A 15,673-nucleotide genomic window follows, 5' to 3' on the forward strand; every position below is an offset into this window, starting at 1 on the left:
TGCCGTCTCCCTGGCACAGAACCCCAGTGCTTCTGCCCCAGATCGTGCCTAGGCTCTTGCACTGAGGGTAAGTCCTGGCGAGCCCGGGACTGATCACAGGTACCTGCCAGAGTCCTTTTGTGGATCCGACCCAGGATGAGCTATGCCCATCCCCTCAGCAGGACCAAAAGGCCGTTTGGGGTCTGGCACAGAAAGATCACTGAAAACCGAGCCAGGGCTTTCTGCATTTCTTTCCACGCCCTGACCTCAGATCTGAGGAGTAGAGCACGTCTCATCATGCTTCTTAGTCATTAAGATTAATATCCTAAATGTGTGGTAAACACACAAGGCCATATACAGAGGATGTATTATAGAACTGTCCTCTTGAAACTATGTACTTTTATTAAACAATGTCACCCCAATAAATTTAAAACCTTTAAAAAAAGATAATATCCTAAAAAGTAAAAAGTTTTGCGTTTTTTAAAATTATTTCCCCAGCTGTTCTGAAAAAAAATGAATCTAAAGTGACATGTTCCCCAGGCTCACATGAAGCAGATGTTTTCCCACTCTTTTAAGTTGCGCACACTTAACACACGGAACTGAAGTGAAATGCCATTGTTCTAAGTACAGTGAGCCTCGCTCGCTGGGGTAAAGGCTCGCTTTCATCCTTCCCCTGAGATTCCAGCTGATGTCAGGGAAATTACGTAAAGTTGAACATGGAGGTTTAGCTTTAGAGAAGGTGCTGAAAAAAGCCCGGGAAGGCGGGTCAGGAAAGCTGGCTTAGCCAAAAAGGACGGTTAGGAAAACGCATTTAAGAAGAAAAAGAAAAAAGAAGAAAACAATGCGGTTTGTTGTACCACCGTTAGGAAACCACCGTTTCAAAGGTGAAAGTGTCATTTTACAGCCTCCCAGCTCTGCCTGACAGGAAGTGTGTGTTTGTCCTCAATCCTAATTTGGGTGTGTTCCTGTAGAAATGTTGAACCCTCTCCTAAGGGAAACAGAAACCCAACCATGCAGGAAACGAGATACTGCAAAAACAGTTGTAGCTCAGCGTGGTTACAAGGAACCGTGGTGTGAAAGCAGGCAGAGAAAAAACCTGTTCCTCCTTAGAAAGCAAGCAGGCAGTTCTCACCCTCAGGATGAGGGTCCGAAGATTGCCCTTGGACATTCAGATTTTCTATTGTGCCAGACCTAACCAAGAACCTTTTGTGAAGGTACGTTGGAGTCCCCGAGAGCGAATGAGGTGCCTGGGAATCCTCAGAGGTCTGCCACGCTGTGTTTTGAAATGCTTCCTTGATTAGAAAGGATTGTGCAGGCATTTCAACCCCAGCAGGTATTTTATTGGTTTTAAAGATGGGTGTGGTGTGGTTTGCCCCTCTCTTTGGAGTAAAAGTGTTCATATTTGATTTTTGCTTTCCACAGCTTCATTTTGAACCCACGTTAAATGTAGAGTTCACAAAAAAATACGTGCTTCATGTAGTGCATTGGAGATGCTGGGTTTGTGATTCTTTGATAGTGTTTCCTTTAAGAATTTCCCCTTGAGAAGATGGTAGCCTGTGTAAGCTAATTTCCTTACCTGTAAATCTGGCTCAGGCAATGGCAGGTGCTTTATATCCATGACTGTGCATTTTGGAAATCAAGTAGTGCGTTGTCTGACAACTTTTACTATGTATAACTTAAATGTTTTTCTCTATAATGCAAAAGTCATTAATACTGATATGCAGGAATTTTAGTGAATTAGTCACTTTATCTGTGTCTTTAATTTAAAAATAATTCAGTGATTTATCCAGACTTTAGGAGGGGGAAAAAAAAACATCTTAAGGTGAACTTGATTTTGGTAGTTCATAAGCATAGTTATAATGGGATAATGTTGTGTGCATCACTTCTCACTTTTGAAGGAGAGACTACTTTTTTAGCTCCTGAACTGTACACAAAGAATCATAACCTAATTGTCTTTTAGACTAAATTTGTGTTTCTTTGGATTGTTACTCCGGTAGCTGTTACCATTTGTCATTTCTATCAGGGTTGGTTGTTATGTGCACAATCTTAAGAGAAAACATTAGTAGGAGTCTTAATTTTAAAGAAGTATCTTATCGTCCCAATGTCCCTATTTATAGAAGACTTACTCATAGAATGATCTCTGATTGGTCCCTTAATTCAAATTTAGATGCAAGTCAAAGGGGAATTACTAGGGGCAGTTCAAGGGCGTAAGTTGCTTGTGGAGTTTACACATAATTCTTGTTCCAGGACGGAGCAGTCGACAGCAATAATCAAAGGGAAAACTTGCAACTTTAATTTGTACATATTAAGTGCCTCAGCTGCACCATGTTAAATTCTGCATTTGTTCTGAAATTGAAAAATTAACCATTTCCCAAAGTCCCGGTTCAATTTCTGTCCTGCTGCTAAAACTCCACATGTTGCGGGATATTGTGTACCTGAGGTTGGTTTTAGCTGGCTACGGTAAAGCAGACATCAGGGTTTTTCTGGTTTTTGTTTTGTTTTAACTTACTTGACTTCTGCATTTCAGATCATCACTGTTGAGGAGGCGAAGCGCAGGAAGAGCACGTGCAGCTACTATGAAGACGATGACGAGACAGCCCTGCCGATTCTGCAGCCCCAGAGCGCGCTCCTGGAGAACATGCACATCGAGCAGGTGGTCCTCCCAGGGGGCTGAGGATGGGGGCTTCCAGCCTTAAGAAGCATGTCCCCACCCTGAGCACATTGCTCTCCTTCCGGGTGAGGGATGAGCCAGGTTTTAGATGAAGACCAGCAGCTTAACCAAGGCCAGAGTCCCCTTCTCTGCTTCCCAAAGGTTATGGTCTCCCTGCTGCCTTCTCAGGAGTGTGCAGTCTTGGCCAGACACTACAGCCCTCTCTCAAACCTGAACAAAATGCCATGTCTTGTTTTCAAAACAATTTTTAATTGATTTGAGAGAGAGACAGGAAGGGGAGAGAAAAAGAGAGAGTGAGATTTTGATTTGTTGTTTCACTTATTTATGCATTTAGTGGTTGATTCTTCATATATCCTGACCAGGAATGAGCCCACAACCTTGGTGTAGTGGGACAACACTCTAAACAACTGAGCTACCTGGGCAGGGCCTCAAACCAATATTTTTTAAAAAAAATATGTTTTATTGATTTTTTACAGAGAGGAAGGGAGAGAGACAGAGAGTTAGAAACATCGATGAGAGAGAAACATCGATCAGCTGCCTCCTGCACACTCCCCACTGGAGATGTGCCCGCAACCAAGGTTCATGCCCCTGACCGGAATTGAACCTGGGACCCCTCAGTCCGCAGGCCAACGCTCTATCCACTGAGCCAAACTGGCTACGGCTCAAACCAATATTTAAAGTGTTCTAAACTAACACACTTAGGACCCAAATTTATCCTAGTGATTACTGCAGAGTTCCAGTGTTTGTTTTTAATTTATCAGGCTCAGTAAAAACCATTTAGCAAACATATTTCATTTGCTTTATGAAAACTACCTACCCCTAGGAAAAGTTTTCCTTTTTCTGTAGTTTTACTTGATGCTTTCTGAAAATGTTACTTCCTTTTAATGAAATGCTATATAATGTGCTTGCATTTGACCTTGAGTCAGGAACCTCTTCCACTTCCCCCATCAGGCAGCATAGACCTGAGTCTCAGAGACCTGACTGAATCATTAAGTGTAACTCCCTCAATTTACAAATGAGTCTGCAAAGGCCCAGGAAAGCCAAGAGATTTGACCAAGCAGTTGCAGAAATGGGGTTTGTTCTGATATGGGAATGATAGGCAGCATTCTGAAGGCTTCGGCAGTCTCCTCCGTTAGTATTTTTGAAGAGAGATGCACTATTGGTATTCATGGCCATCAGGCTGAAGTGAAATGTTAATGTAGTGAAAGATTCCGATGGATTGAGGACAGACTACATCTGACTGCCAGCATAAAACAGTTTTCTTGTCACTTCTGTGGGAAACTGCAGTTGTCAGTAGCAGCTCTGAGCCTGCGAGGGTTTACTAGTAGAAAGAACAATTGGAGAAACATGAACTGTTTGATGAAAGCCAGGCTGAAGAGTAAAACGGAGAGCATATGTCCAATAATTCATGCTTCGCTATCAAGCTAGGTAGGTGCTCTACCCCCAGTGTATAATGGCATAGTGACCCCACAGTCAGGCCCCTGAGAGTTATACTGTGCTCGGGGAGGCACAGTCCTGCCAAGGTCAACACCACCAACGAGTAACTTCCCCTTTTCTCCCTTGGTTTATAGTAGTAAATAATTGCCCAGAGTAAAGGGGAACAGTATGTAAATCAGTGTAATTTTAAGTTTGATCCAAGGCATGTCCTTTGTGCCTCAAGCTCATGAGTGGTTTGTGGGTGAATTGTCTATTTACATGTCCATCTTTGGATTCGTAGCTGGCCCGACGCCTTCCAGCCAGGGTACAAGGGTATCCATGGAGACTCGCGTATAGCACATTGGAGCACGGGACCAGCTTGAAAACCCTCTATCGGAAATCAGCATCGCTAGACAGTCCTGTCCTGCTGGTTATCAAAGACATGGATAATCAGGTGAGGCTTCTTTCTCTCTTAGAAAACATTTCTTTTTAAATAAAGATTTTCAAAGCTACACAACAGTAGAGATGAGTACCAGGAACTCCCATCACCCAGATCCCACAAGTTAGCAGGATTTTGCCACATAAGCTTCATCTGCCTTTTCTTTATTGGTTTTTCTTTGCTGGAGTGTTTTGGAGTAAATCCCAATTATTAAGTCACACTTCAAAAATGCATCTCTAAACAAAGAAAATGGAGCATATCTCCAAGTACAGTCACATTCTGAGGAGTTTTTTACATGTACTTACCATACAGTAGAAAACTCTAATCATATTCTGCAACCTAAAGCTGGAATAGTTGGAGAAAGTCAAGTCTGGATTTGGTGGTAACTGCAGAAAGAAATTCTAGTGCCTTACCAGGACTTTTTCAGGTGGCTGAAGTAGTACCCACAAACCTTGCCTGAATGGTTGCTGAGATGGAGAGCTAGACAAGGCCGTAGTGTGTTGTACTGGAAGAGCCCAATTGTTATGAAACAGCAGGGAGACTGCTCTGCTGTGGCTCATTGCACTTTTACCTCTGTGGTGGTCGGTCTTGGAGGCACTGGTGAAATCTAGATATTTCCCCATCTACCTACTAGTACTCCTCACCTCAATCATCTTGGAATGCAAGTAGAATCTTCCCTGGAATCTTTTATCTAACACCCAGTCAGGCTCCTGCTTCACAGAAGGAAGGTCTCTTTCAAGTCTGTTCTTTCTTTATTTCTGTTTTGTGTGTATTGTATACCAAGAAGAAATTCCTTTACATTTTTTAAGATATAGATGCTCTTCTTCTCTCTTTCTGGTATTGAAGCAGGTTTTATTCAACAGCCATTCATTCATTCATTCATAAAATGTATAATGAATGCCTATTACATGTAGGACACTATTAAGCATTGAAGAGCTTGCTGTGAAGCCATATAATTGTGATCATTTTAGAGGAAATAGATCTTTACTGTCATAGTTTGCCTTGGGGAAACATTAACAGAGAAATGGGGTATTGAGGCATTCTTTCTCAACTGGGTTTGTTCCTGTGACTATTGCAGCTTAGGAGTTCTGGAGGAGTTTAGATGTTATCATTGTTACTATTATTGTTTCCTGGTTAATATACTTAACCATGATTCAGCTGAATAGTGGGTAGAGTCAAGTCAAAAATTAAAATAGTAAAAACAGAGGTTTAAAGTAGAATTACTTAGGGATTTAGTGAGATGTTTGAGAGGTCGGGTGCAGTGTTTTAGATGTGATAAGGCTAGATGGCTTTAGACTACAGACATAAATCCTCACATAAGATAACACACTTGTTGGGGAATGTCTTGGCTGCCTGGGGCAAGTGCTGATGAAACCCATCTCCACCCAGCTTTCTCTCCACCCAGCTTCCTGTTAGCACATATGTAAAGAATGCCTCTACACTGCTTGTCAAGGGTGGACCTTACAGAATCTGGTACTCTCAAGCCACTGGTACTGTTTGAAGACACCTAACTTTCTTACCCCATCCCATCTACCCGCAAGGCAAGATTGTGGCTTTGCTGTGTTTGGGAACATGGTAGAACAGTAGTTATAAATTTCTCTGGAAATGAACATTTTAATATAAAAATATTACCTATGCAGAATGGCAGCAGGAAGGAACTCTGCAGATGCAGTCCCCAGTGAAACAGCCATACTCGTGGGAATTACGAAAATAGTCATCACATAAAGTCTCTGGAAATTGTCCTCAGGGCATACGAGTGAAAAAACATTCATTCAAGCAAATATAACGAATTTCGGTAATGGTGAGCTTCAGTGGCACTTGAAGCACAGCCTGCTGCCTCCACTCACCCCCAGTTCAGACTGACAGACAGAAGGTGGGGCTCCCTCTCCCAGGCCAGGGTTATGATACACCTTCTCTAGGGGCAAGTCGCCAGCCCTTGACCGAGAACACCGTTTCAGGAGCTAAATTCCATATCTGTGTGGCCTAGAGGTAAAGCGCTCTCTTCATCCACCTGCCCCTACTCATAGGACAGATGCTGTACCCGGGCCTGGGAGGCTGAGAACACAGGGGTTTCTCCTGCCACTGTCCCAGCCTGTGGGCAGACGTGTCATGTCAGGTGAGGTGAGCCAAGACCAGCTTCTGCCTGCCCCACATCCTGCTCATAAAACAAGATTATTTATCTAGCCCCCAGCTCTGCAGAGTCCCGAGCTCCACCTCCAGGGGAAGAGACAGACCATAAGCTCAGAGCTCTGAAGCTCTCCTCAAAGTTGCTGCCTTTATTTTTATTTTATTTTTTTAAACCCTTGACCAGAATCGAACCTGGGACCCTTCAGTCCGCAGGTCGATGCTCTATCCACTGAGCCAAACCAGACAGGGCAGTTGCTGCCTTTATATCATTCCACTTTCTATGGTAATTTTTGTACATATTACACTGATATATATCATAAACCCATCAATAAATTGTCATGACTACTTTATATAATTTTTTTTATCTACTAAAGAAGCTGAAAGAAGAAAGGAGAGCAAACATATATTTACCAGTTTTGTTACATTAACCTTCCTTTTACCACTTCTGGCTGTCTTCAGTTATTCTCATGGATTCCTGTGTCCTGACATTGCCTAATATATTAAATTTTTATGTGTTATAGATCCAACAGTACTATTATGTGCATATTATTTTGTATAATTTTCTAAAAAGTTAATAGAAAAGTTAATATAAAATGGACATTTTCTTATATAACCACAATGCTATGTACTAGTACCTAACAAAATCAATATTAATTCCCTAGTCTCATCCAATCCTGGTCCTTAAACAGATTTCCATGTTGCTAAGAAAAGTTTAGCAAAGAAAGAATCTAATTATTTAGACTCTTGTGGAGGATAAAAAAGTAAGGATGCCTTTTTCTGTTCATTGATCAGGAGGGGGCCCACTGTATTCCATGTATGGCCATTGCCCTTGTTATATTTTAGCACATGCTTTTAAAGATAGATGCCCAGCTCAATTGAATTTTAGCTCTTTTACTGGAAGATCCTCAGAAGAAGGGAATGGATTTTTTACCTTTTTGTTAGTTTTGCTTTCGTTTATTCTTAGCAGCAAACTGGGAAGGTTTGGTAGCAGGAAGTATGGAAAGGTTTGGTTAACCTTTTCAGGGGACGATTGGTTAGAAAGGGTTTCTAGACTTCTCCTCTACCTAATTTTTAGCATTTCAAGGAGCCAGGAACTGAGATTCCACAATGATTAGAATTCAATTAAAATAATTTTGAAAAATTACGTTTTCCAGATAACCCCCATTTAAAGGCAGCATTTCTCAATAGGGATTTGGAATAGAAGCTATATCAGAATTACCTACATTTTTGAAAACACATAGGCTCACTCTTGCCAACCCTCACTCCTAACACTACTGACCAGGATCCCAGCAGAAGCAGAGGACGCTGAGGCTGCAGACATGCTACGTCTGAAAACGCTGCTCCTTCCAACCCCCAACAAGGAAAAATAGAAGAACCATTGATTCTAATATATCAAAATCACCTTTAAAGCCTGTAGTCTATGGAACTGTTGGCTTTTTCTTAAAAGCCAATTTGAACCAAGATATATGTTGATCAGTCATGTTAAGGATAGTTTTAGTAAGCATGTTGAGAACTCATTTTTACAAATCAAAAGAGAAAAATTGATTTTCTCTGGGAAAATGTCTGGCTACAGTTCCACTTATAAAACGAAAAAGATTTGACTTTGTTCTCTCAACCACTCATTTCTGCGTGCAAGATGCTTCTTGTTTAATGTTCCCATTGTGTTGGCTGCAGTCATTAAAGGAAACTTGTCTCCCTGGTGCACTTTGGAAGTCTTTTAACATGGAAACAGTTGTTGGCCTTTGACAAATAAGTTCTCTGAGCCTCTTGGATTCTAGTTAGAGCTGGGGACATTTGCTGTGTCTCTGTGTTGGTGGTCCTTATTTAAGAGCTCCAATTTAGTAAGGGTCTTTGCTGAAAGAGGTAAAATGAGATCTCAGGATTGTGTTAACACATTTCAGAAAGTCTTTGGGTGGTTTAGGTTTGAAAGTAGATAATATTTCTTTCTTTCTTTTTTTAACAGATTTTCGGAGCATATGCCACTCATCCTTTCAAGTTCAGTGACCACTATTACGGCACAGGCGAAACTTTTCTCTACACATTTAGCCCCAATTTCAAGGTACCTAGATAGGAGAATATCTGACTTCCCCAGTGTCACAGTGTCCGGGGTGTGGGTGAGGTTGGAGCAGCAGCTGTCCCGTGACCCCATCTGGACTCCCTCCAGCCTGGGTCAACAGGATGACTATAGTACACGAACTGCTCAGGGTCCCTCCAGGGACCTTGGGAACTGCTCTTCTGCCTGCTCTGGAGTCTAGGGAGGGATTGCAGGTCAGAGTGAACATGGCCTGGGAGATCTGACTTCATAACCCCTTAGGACAGTGGTTCTCAACCTTCCTAAAGCCGTGACCCTTTAATACAGTTCCTCATGTTGTGGTGACCCCTAATTGCATTGTTACAAATTGAACATAATTAAAGCATAGTGATTAATCATAAAAACAATATGTAATTATATATGTGTTTTCCGATGGTCTTAGGTGACCCCTGTGAAAGGGTCGTTCGACCCGCAAAGGGGTCGCGACCCACAGGTTGAGAACCGCTGCCTTAGGAGGTCTCCTCCTGGGGTGGAGAAGGCCTGGCAGTCAGGTGCTTCTTTGCCAATGGGTAGTCCAGAGGAAATAGTCGAATGTTTCTTTTTTTTGTTAAGACTCCAGATTAAAATGACTGTTTTCTGTCTTGTGTTTCTATCCTAAGGTCTTTAAGTGGAGTGGAGAAAACTCATACTTTATCAATGGAGACATAAGTTCCTTAGAACTTGGTGGTGGAGGGTAAGGTTTTCATTGTTGTTACTAATTTACCACCTGACTGGAGTGGTAACCAAAACCTTGGTGCCAGCTGATGTTAGCTAGTCCTGGTGCTCACATTAATTAGGATAGGACAGTGGCCTCCCATGACATTAAGAATGAGAGATGAAATAGTTTATTTATGTGTCTAAATGAGGCACTGCTACCACTTGCCTTTTAGGAAAGACAGATCACTTAAATGAATTAAAGGAAATGTACCCTTTGTTTTACAAGCAATTTAGGGTTTTTGCCTCTCTGTAGCATAAATGAAAGAAGAACGGGGCAGGGGAGGACAGAAAGTGCGCCGCCTAAGATTGAAATGAGTTGACCCTTTTTTTTTTTTAACCTTTTCAGGGGACGATTTGGTTTATGGCTAGATGCTGATTTATACCATGGCCGAAGCAATTCCTGTAGCACTTTCAATAATGATATTCTTTCCAAAAAGGAAGACTTCATAGTTCAGGACCTCGAGGTATGGACATTCGAGTGAAATTCAGGCTGCCTTAAAATACAACATTAAAAGGAAAGGGTTTGGTCAGCTCCCCTAAAGCTGGCTGGAAGACAAAGCCCCAGCCCAGACTGCCTCCTCCCACCGCCATGCGTTCTTCCTGCCGTCATCTCAGAGCACGATCACATTGCAGAGAGATCCTGGGAGGCGCCTGTGGAGGGCAGACACTGACCAGAGAGATTGGAAGTCCAGATTGTTGAGAGACTTGTACTCCCAGTTTCATCAAATCCATACAGTGAAGAACCAGAGTATTTATAGATGTATGAGTTGAATGCAATTTTTATTTTTGGTAACTGTGAAAAAAAAAAGATACTGTGGAAATATATACATGCCTTGTGTATTTATCAACATAATTTTCATTACCAAAATGTACAGCATACTATTGTTTGCCATGGGAAAGGTTAGTCTCGTTTAGAAAAATTGAAAGTGTACAGCACTTCAAGGGAATTTGTATATGATTTTTTTAAAGGAAACTTTTATTTATTATTTCTAGTATATTGTCTAAAATGTGTTGCCAGTTTTTTTCTTTTAATGTGTCAAATCTTGAAATAAAGAAGTGTGCTATGTTTTGGCGACAATTCCACTTGATTTATATAGTTTTATATTGAGCTTTTTTTGCCCTGATTGTTTAGGGTGATAGATCTTAAACAGCATATACATGGATATATATATGCTTAATTGTGAACTTTAGAAAACTCATCACCAATGTTCATTGATTTGACTGTTATAGGCCAGCTTTCCATGTAGTCATTAAAAAGGTATATTTTTAGTTACTTGCTCTGAACATAGTTGTGTAAAGAAGAGTAAGCCATTTCTCACAGTTATGACTTGATATTTACAGAAGTGGATACCTTTAAGAACCTAGAGTAGAACAAACCCTGCTTTGGAATAGAAAATGGTTTGTTTCTTACAAAATCATTTGTGGTTAGTAACAAAAACTTTATTTTCATAGTGTTTTCACATAATTTCCCCCAAGTTTCTACACTATCAAACAGGCCTCTGTTTTTAAAGGGACTGAGTGTTTTAATTTCTGCATATTTTATATCAAATGGAAAATATCAAATTAGCCCAATTGTCTTGGTCTCTAGACTCCCTTGTTTGAGAAAAAACAATGCAAAGAAATGCATTCATACCAAAATTGGAACAAAAAGTAAAGCCTATTTTTTAACATCAACCCATTTTTAACATCATAAAACACTGTTTTGTTAAATATAATAATAAAACCTTGTTAAAGTTTAACCAATATTATTGATTGCCAGACTTTTATGAAAGCCAAAGACTGCTAATGTAACACATGTTCAAGTAATAGCCAAAGCTGAGAGGTGGTCTGTCATAACTTACATCCCCAGTCATCTCGGAAGGAAAAAATTAATAACAAAAGTAGTATTTATATAACTGCATTTAGAAAAATAAAACAGTTCTTAGAATGTAAGCCTTAAGTGGGCAGAATATTTCCTTTAGATTATTCTCTTATTTTGGACTGTTTATAAAAGAGAACAAATTGCCAAGTGGCCTTTTGTCAGATCAACAGTTACCTAACTCCACTGACATTCCATACAAGTTTAAATGAATGCTGAAAATCTGAAGTCTGTAGCCTGGGTGTGCTTTCTCCTGAGTTCTTCTATTGAGAATTCTTGATGAAAAACATACTGGCAGTTTAACCTTAAGCTGCTCATTAAATCATGTGTTGGTGTGAGATATCAGGAATGTCTCATGATGATCACGTTTACCATTTATGCCATTTGCAACCATATGCTATTAACAAACAAAACAGTCATTTTGCATATAGCTCACTCTTACCTAGTTTAGTCCATGATATTACACGTACTTGTGAGAGCATATCCAGATGCTGTGTTCTCTACTTAAAACAGTGTTGCCCAATCAGAAATGTGTGGCCCTTCATTTATGAATATTGAATATATGTAATGCAGTGCTAGCCCAATATTTTCAATAAAGGAATTTATGCATTCAGTCTGATTTTCTTTGCCAAGGATTCATTCAGCCGGTATTTATTGGACACTAGAGTTTTTATTTGTGTGAGATGATGATGAAATAGCCAAGACTAAATAAGGTCCAGCACTCATGTTTTTATTTTTATTTTTAATGCCACGCTGCAAATACCCTCTTCAATCCCTGTAGCCATCCTCCTCTTCTCTCACCAATTCATGAAAACTGCCTCTGTTGTAGTTACTAGGGACAATCTTGGCCCAAGATCTACCACTTTCCCTGTGTTTTATCCTTCTAGCTATTCTTTGAATAGTTTTCTTCTCCTTTTAACAATCTCTTTTGACCTACTTTCTCATTTCAATGGACACGTTATCCTCTGATCAGCTTTCCTTGGCATCCTGTCCGCCACCCCGAAAGATGAAGACCTCGGGAAGTCTTCACTGATTCTCACTTCCTCAGTTTATGAGTCTACATCAAAAGACTTGGGTGGGAGAGGGCAATCAAATGTCTCACTAGACTCTGTTGAAAAAGATTTAGATATGTCCCCATGCTACAAGCCACTAGGGATACCCTGAACTAGTGTGAGAAGTATTATTGCCCTTCATTTGATTTCCCATGCTTAAATTCCTTCTAAAGTTTAGAGGCATGTGAAACAAGACTAATGAAACAACTACTTTCCTCTTGAGAAAGGCATTGAGAAATGGAAGCTAAGATGTGTGTACTTAAGATGCCTAACCAATTTTTACCAATATAATCAGATAAAGAAAAGTAAGGAGGCCAGGAACCAAAGCAAGTTCCAGGAACAAGGTCAGCCGTATGTGCCCCTTGTGTAAGTATCAGAAGTACCTTTAACCACTTCCTTCTGCCTAATCAGGTCACACACTCCTTCTCATTCAGGGAAAATCCTAACCTCAGAGCATTCATCCTCTGCTCCCACCTCCTTTTCTATGGCCAGTATCCATAGTGATCCCCTGAAGGAAGGTGCCTTCAAATTAGGCTTTATAATTCACCCCCAAAATCTTAAGTTCTTACTGTCATCCCTTCTATTTAAAATCTGCAGCGGTTGAAAATAAAAACTAGATAGGGCCTCTCAGGTGTGGTCAATCAAGCCATCAAAATGGTGTTTCTTTATAGAATATCTTTGGTGACATATTGTTTATTTTCTAGATTAATGCTGCTCATTAGAACATTCTACAATAATGGAAACATTCCAGAATTTGCACTGTCCTTTATGGTAGCAACTAGCTCCCATTTTAGTCTTGAACACTTGAAATGGGTCCTGGGTGATGGAGGAGCTGAATTTTTTATTCATTTCACTTTAATTCATTTAAATTTAGCTGCATGTGGTCAGTGGCTGCTGTATTGAACAGCACAGCTCTAGATAAAGACCAAGAGATGGCTCAGCCAAATCATATATCATCAGCAATGAACTTAGACTGTTACTCCCTCACCAAAAGAGAACCTTTAGTTCTGAGTACTTTGATTTGTCTCTGTTGTTATGGATCTTCACACCACCTAACATAATGGTGTGTGTCTCACTGTTTACATAGTTAATAAAGTGAGCAAAAGGCCACATTCCCTGAGAGTCTTTTCAAACTGAAAACTTGGCTCTCTATAGGATTACTGATTCTCATCACTAACCAACGGTAATAAAAACCTCTCCCACTGCCCAGTCCTTGTCTCAAAAATTTCATGCCTTGGCCATTGGCATGTGTTTTGTTCTTACAGGGGACAGTTTACTGCCCATGGCAGCCCTGTAGGATGTCATATCCCTCAGTAGGCACAACCCATCCACAATGCATGAGGGACCACAGAAGATTAAACAATTTAATTCTTTACATAGAATTGTGCATCCATTCTCAGAACCACCAAGGAACCACCAAGAATGCCTCAGACAACAGTTCTGCACACCCAGGCAACCTGCTTCTATGTGGAGAAAGTTTCAACATCAGCCTGTTAGAATGAAGGGTGATCGAAAGGCATAAGAGAAGAGAACCTGGTAAGTAATTGAACCTCTTTGTGCCTCATTTTCCGTCTCTACAATGTGGGGATAATAATAATAGCAACCACCCCATGACTATATGATGATTAAAGCACTTAAAATGGTACCTGGCATAAAATAAGCACTACTACTTATTAGATAAAATAATGGATAAATTCCTTCTTCATAATGAGGAATCAACTAATAATGTGAAAGTTGCAAAGAAAAGTTCATCTTCTAAGACAACAACATAGTTTCTAACAACTTGTTTTCAGACATATTGCAATGGCTCCCATTTGCTCTTCAGATATTTTTAACTGAAGCTTTCTTTTTTGAATTACAGAACTAATAATACATGTTCATGGTAGTTTTCAAACAGCACAGAAGGAAGTTTAATGAAAAGCAAACATTTCCCTCCTTACAATTCCAGAGGTAACAACCACAAGAAGTTCCTGTATTTCCTTTTCGAGTATTTTTATGCATATATACTTACCTATATCTTCTTCATATAAACAAGCATACTGTACATACTGTTCTTCAGTTTGCCTTTTTAATTTAACAATATATAATGAACAATATTTTGTATCAATATTTGTAGATGTATCCCATCCTTTATTGCTGAAATAGTTCTTCATTAATGAACTTTTTTTTTGGCTATTACAAAGAATTCTTCATGAACACTCTTGTATATGAAGATTTGTGCTTTTATGATTGTATTTTTCTGAGATAAGTTTTAGCAGTGAGTCAAAGAGTGTGCTTTTTATTTTAAAAGATGCTATTAGTTATTCCTCCATAAAAGTTATACTAGTTTATACCAACAGTGTATGAGTATGCCAGTTAGTTACCTCACAGCCTCACCAACACTGGTAATATTAATATCTTTTTAATTTTTGCCAAAATGATATTTTAATTTTAATTTTCTAATTATGAATGATGTTGTGTAGCTTTCTATGTGTTGGCTATGTTTATATCTCTTTTCCTGAATATTCTGTCCAAGTTCTTTGTACGTTTTCCTACTGAATTATTCATTATTTTACTGATTTGTAAGCTTTCTTTATATATTCACAAAATTAGCCATATGTCATGTGTGTGTAATTTGCGTATATATTAATCCTCACCTACGGATATGTTTCCTTATTGATTTTGAGAAAGAGAGAGAGACAGAGAGAGAAAGAGAAACATTGATAAGAGGGAGCCCCACATGTCTTGACAGGATATCAAACCTGCAACCTTTTGGTATATGGGGCGATGCTCCAACCAGTTGAGCCACCTGGCATGTTAAATACATGCAACAAACAAAGACAAGTCTCTACTATCTATTAACATCTTTGAATATGTTTCTTAGCCATTCACGTTTTCTTGTTTGGCAGATGTCTATTCATGTCTTCTGCCTGTTTCTCCTAGTCTGTCTTCTGGGAAGAGGTCACATGAAATCCTTGCTGTTCCTGCTTTAAGTATAATAGACATTAGTCAGTTAATCCTATCTACTGGCGAGGAGGACACATAGTTAACATGATGATAATCACAGGGTCTGAGGCCCTACAAAGGTATTTTCTAAGAGTCGTCCTTAAATTGTCGGTATCTAGAGACGGGTGAAAAAAGGAAGGTGTTGGTTTGTGTTTTGTTTTATAGATTTGGGCATGTGTTGGTACTTATTAATTTGGTTATGTGATTTTTTTAAATATACCCAGGGACATGCCCTAGACGTGATAAAAACCAGGTGTTGGTTTGTGTTTTGTTTTATAGATTTGGGCATGTGTTGGTCCGGTTTCGGTTGGTTATGTGATTTTTTAAAATAGAAGCAGCATCAAGCAGTTCAGTTGTA

General features: G+C 39.8%; 1 protein-coding gene across 7 annotated transcripts in view; it reads left to right on the forward strand.

The window, feature by feature from the left end:
- Positions 1 to 11,891, forward strand: part of NCOA7 (nuclear receptor coactivator 7) — a 119,947-nt gene extending 108,056 nt beyond the window's left edge. For 6 of the 7 annotated variants that reach the window (XM_015557821.1, XM_006778449.2, XM_006778450.2 and 3 more), the window contains exons 12-16: positions 2,507 to 2,632; positions 4,368 to 4,520; positions 8,596 to 8,691; positions 9,324 to 9,397; positions 9,767 to 11,891. In XM_015557821.1, coding sequence (XP_015413307.1) covers positions 2,507 to 2,632; positions 4,368 to 4,520; positions 8,596 to 8,691; positions 9,324 to 9,397; positions 9,767 to 9,902 — 585 coding nt within the window. In that variant the 3' untranslated portion in view covers positions 9,903 to 11,891. Of the gene's footprint in view, positions 1 to 779; positions 1,194 to 2,506; positions 2,633 to 4,367; positions 4,521 to 8,595; positions 8,692 to 9,323; positions 9,398 to 9,766 lie in introns of those variants that run through there. The other variant, XM_006778452.2, reaches the window with a different exon arrangement.
- The last annotated feature ends 3,782 nt before the right edge of the window (positions 11,892 to 15,673 follow it).

The sequence above is a fragment of the Myotis davidii genome, unplaced genomic scaffold, assembly GCF_000327345.1.
Source record: "Myotis davidii unplaced genomic scaffold, ASM32734v1 scaffold147, whole genome shotgun sequence".
NCBI lineage: Eukaryota > Metazoa > Chordata > Mammalia > Chiroptera > Vespertilionidae > Myotis > Myotis davidii.